At 55.9% G+C, this 3,291-nt stretch overlaps 1 protein-coding gene across 1 annotated transcript; it reads left to right on the top strand.

Annotated features, from left to right (window-relative positions):
• The first annotated feature begins 388 nt into the window (after window positions 1-388).
• Window positions 389-2,418, top strand: LOC149365892 (progestin and adipoQ receptor family member 3). Its single transcript, XM_089547872.1, has one exon. It carries the CDS (start codon window positions 411-413, stop codon window positions 1,404-1,406), a length of 996 nt encoding a protein of 331 aa, XP_089403998.1. The 5' UTR covers window positions 389-410; the 3' UTR covers window positions 1,407-2,418.
• Window positions 2,419-3,291: the final 873 nt, after the last annotated feature.

Raw genomic sequence — 3,291 nt, forward strand, 5'->3', positions numbered from 1 at the left:
TTCGCTGCGGGCGCTTCCGCCTTTTTCCTCCGAGGTCGGCAAGCCCCGCGAGACACCGGAAGCAGACCGACCCGCAAACCTCATAGCGTCGCTAATCTCGGGTTCCATCTTCCGCGGGAGCCGAGCATCGCGCGTTCGCCTCTTTCTCCCGAGATCCGACGTCTGCCCCGAGGTCTTCTTATCGCCGATACTCGCCATAGCGTCGGGAAGTGCGCGAGGTCGCGCCTGAAGTCCGCGCGCTCACCACCGACGCCGTCGCGCCGCGACCGCTGCTGTCGTCATGGTTCCACAATTGACGCAACGCCCTACGTCACGCCGCGGCGCGGCGCCTCGGTCGGGACGTTCAAAAACCGGTCGCCGTCGGCGGTCGACGGAGGAGAAACCAGCTGCGCGCCAATCTCGAAAGAACCATGTGTGACTCCGCTGCGTCGAAGGGAGAGCACCGGTGCGTCGTCTCCATGCTACCGACCGAGAGCGTCAAGTCGGTCTGGAAGCAGGTGCTCGACTTCTTTTCGCCCGCCGACTCGGGCAAGGGCGCCGAGGATGAAGACCAACTGCGCCCGTTCGACCTGGCGCCGGAGTTCCTGCGCCAGAACCCGTTCATCCGCACGGGCTACCGCTGCAACATGGCGCTGCCCCGGTGCGCGCTGAGCGCGTTCGAGTGGAACAACGAGACGCTCAACATCTGGACGCACCTGTCCGGGTTCTTCGTCATGCTGGCGCTGTTCGTGCACGACCTGTTCTGGCGGCTGGACGAGGTCTCCTCGTCTCCTGCTGACCGCGGCATCTGCGTCGCCCTTTGTGTGACGTACATGACGACGCTTCTCCTGTCCGTCGTGTACCACACGTTCAACTGTCACTCGGAGAGTTGCTACCAGTCTCTGCTCAAGTGGGACGTGCTGGGCGTCGCGCTCAGCCTGAGCATGACGTTCCTCTCGGGCGTCCACTTCGCCTTCAGTTGCGTGCCCTGGCTCGAGGGTCTCTACAGCGGAGTCGAGCTGTTGCTCGTTGCGATCGTGTTGATTCTCAACTTCGCGCCGCGCTTCGCCAGTCGCGCCGAGTACGAGACGGCGCGTCTCGTGATCCTCAGCTCGCTCGTGCTGTTCGGCCTGGCGCCCACTGCCCACTGGTTCGCTCTCAACGGTGGCCTGGAAGCGCCCATAGTACGCCTGCTCCTGCCTCGCATCGCAGTACTGTTCGCCTTCATGGGAGCGGCGTTCGCAGTCTACCGCTTCAAGCTTCCCGAGCGCTTCTGGCCCGGTCGTGTGGACTACGTCTTCTCGAGCCACCAGATCTGGCACGTGATTGTGTTCCTGGCACTCTTCTGGTGGCACGAGACTGGATTTGTGTACTTCAACTTCATGCGTGGACAGCAGTGCGCTGTGCCTACCGTCGCCGACTCGTGATATGCTCCGTCGGAAACGGAGGGTCAATCCGGCGTTGAGCCTCTGTCTTCGCATCACGAACTGTAGGGCGGAAGACTTCGCCCACAACAACATGGCGTGCTGTCTACATCTATGCGTCGTTACAGTGACTGCGACTTGTGCCGACGCTGCCTAGAAAATGGGAGTCTAGGTGGTGTTTGCTTGTGATCGCTGGTCTGGCTGTAACGCGGCTCGTGTGGGCTGTGCGACAAAACCGACCGCCCGTAAAATTAGTTTAGAGCGTGCACTGATCATCGCCCGATTTAATCGGCGTTAGTTTATGAAGTTTAGCGTTTATAGAAAGCAAAGGGCTTATTATAATGACGCCTAGAATTTGTGCTGCACATTTGTTGTTGGCAATAGGGGTAGCCCTTTTCAACGCGTGTTGCGCAAATTTTTGGACGTAAAGGGACCTGCGTCCCAGAGTGCGATCTCTCCAAGTTCTGCCTGTGTATTATACAGGCGTGCTCAGTTCCTATTATCATCTGTACAGTACGAATAACCAACTTCACCTAGGCCTGAAAAATAGCACTTCCCATTGTCTTATTTCGAACTCGAAGTTGGGATCTGCATTTTCTAGCATTGATCCATTCACTCATATTTTGGTCATCCGTACTTTCATCTATTGGGCGTCAGAAGTTTAAAGGGTTGAGGAGCCCCAGAACGATTTCTAGTCGCATGTTGTGAACTTGCGTAAATCTCGTTAATGTGCTCCTTGAACTTTTTGACGTCAGTTGTAACCTTCCTCTCTTGCTCATTAGCGACGCGGGCGTCGCAACGAACATGCGAACTTTCCTCAAAAGCGGTGCGACTCTTTTGATAAAAGTGCTCGTGGGAAAAACGGCGCGCCCTCGGATTTACCCGCCTACAGCGCGGGTATCTATCGCAGGGCACGCCTCCTCTGTGTGTTTTCCCACAGTACGGGAAGGACAAGTTACGCGACGTCTGGAACTCTGTTCGACGCACTGAAGCGAAGAGAAAGTGAACAACAAATAAAGAAGTCACCTTGCCGACGCTCACGCCAGCAACAACGCGCGCCGATCAAGGCCGTCGTCTGCGGTCGCACCGCCGTCCATTTCCTTCTGTGAAGGGCACCTGTGTAATACTCTCACGTAAAACGGCGTGGCCTTTGCCTCCCGCCACTGTATAGGATATTTCAATTGCCTCGTTAAGGCTGTGCTTCGAATAAAAGGAGCCTACGTCAAATGCTCTCGTGTGTCTAATTTCCTTTTGACCTTAACGACCATTACGGTCGTCACAAAATGACCGTGTGACGTGACACTACTTACCCTGCATACCCCGGCTTATTCAGCCTCGGGTGTTGCAAGGTCTCAGTGTTTTGAAATCGCGTGGTAATCAGCGTAGAAGGCGGGACTTGTGATGAAAGAGACAGATACTCAGCTTGGGCAAACAGGGTCCCGTGCTGTCTTCGTGCCTTGTCAGTGCCGTGTTCTGTCTCGTTTATGCACGTCCCGTCCCTAATTTGCTCTCTTTGCTGACGTGAAGTCGTCACTGCAGACGTCATAGATGCTCCGGCGAGACCGGTCCCGTGTGTGGCAGGACCGTGTGTATTAAGTCCGGGAAACTGCGCGTTAAATGTATTGCATTAGTGGTGCATGGTCGCCTCTCATCCTTCCTTTCTCTATCCTTCCCTCACGCTGAAGCTTTCTCTCGCACCAGCTGCCCCGCCAGACCCCGCGCAAAGAAAAAAATGGCGCTGTAGGGTTTGCAGCGATATCTCTTACCCTTCGATCAAAGGCAAAAACGCGAACAGTTCATCGCCAATGTTAACGGCACATGTTCGCGAGCTCCGCACTAGATGAGCTGCCATCCCTTTAATTCCACCAGATTAAGCGCCTCTTTCTAA

The sequence above is a fragment of the Amblyomma mixtum genome, chromosome 1, assembly GCF_055824585.1.
Source record: "Amblyomma mixtum isolate Tamu chromosome 1, ASM5582458v1, whole genome shotgun sequence".
NCBI lineage: Eukaryota > Metazoa > Arthropoda > Arachnida > Ixodida > Ixodidae > Amblyomma > Amblyomma mixtum.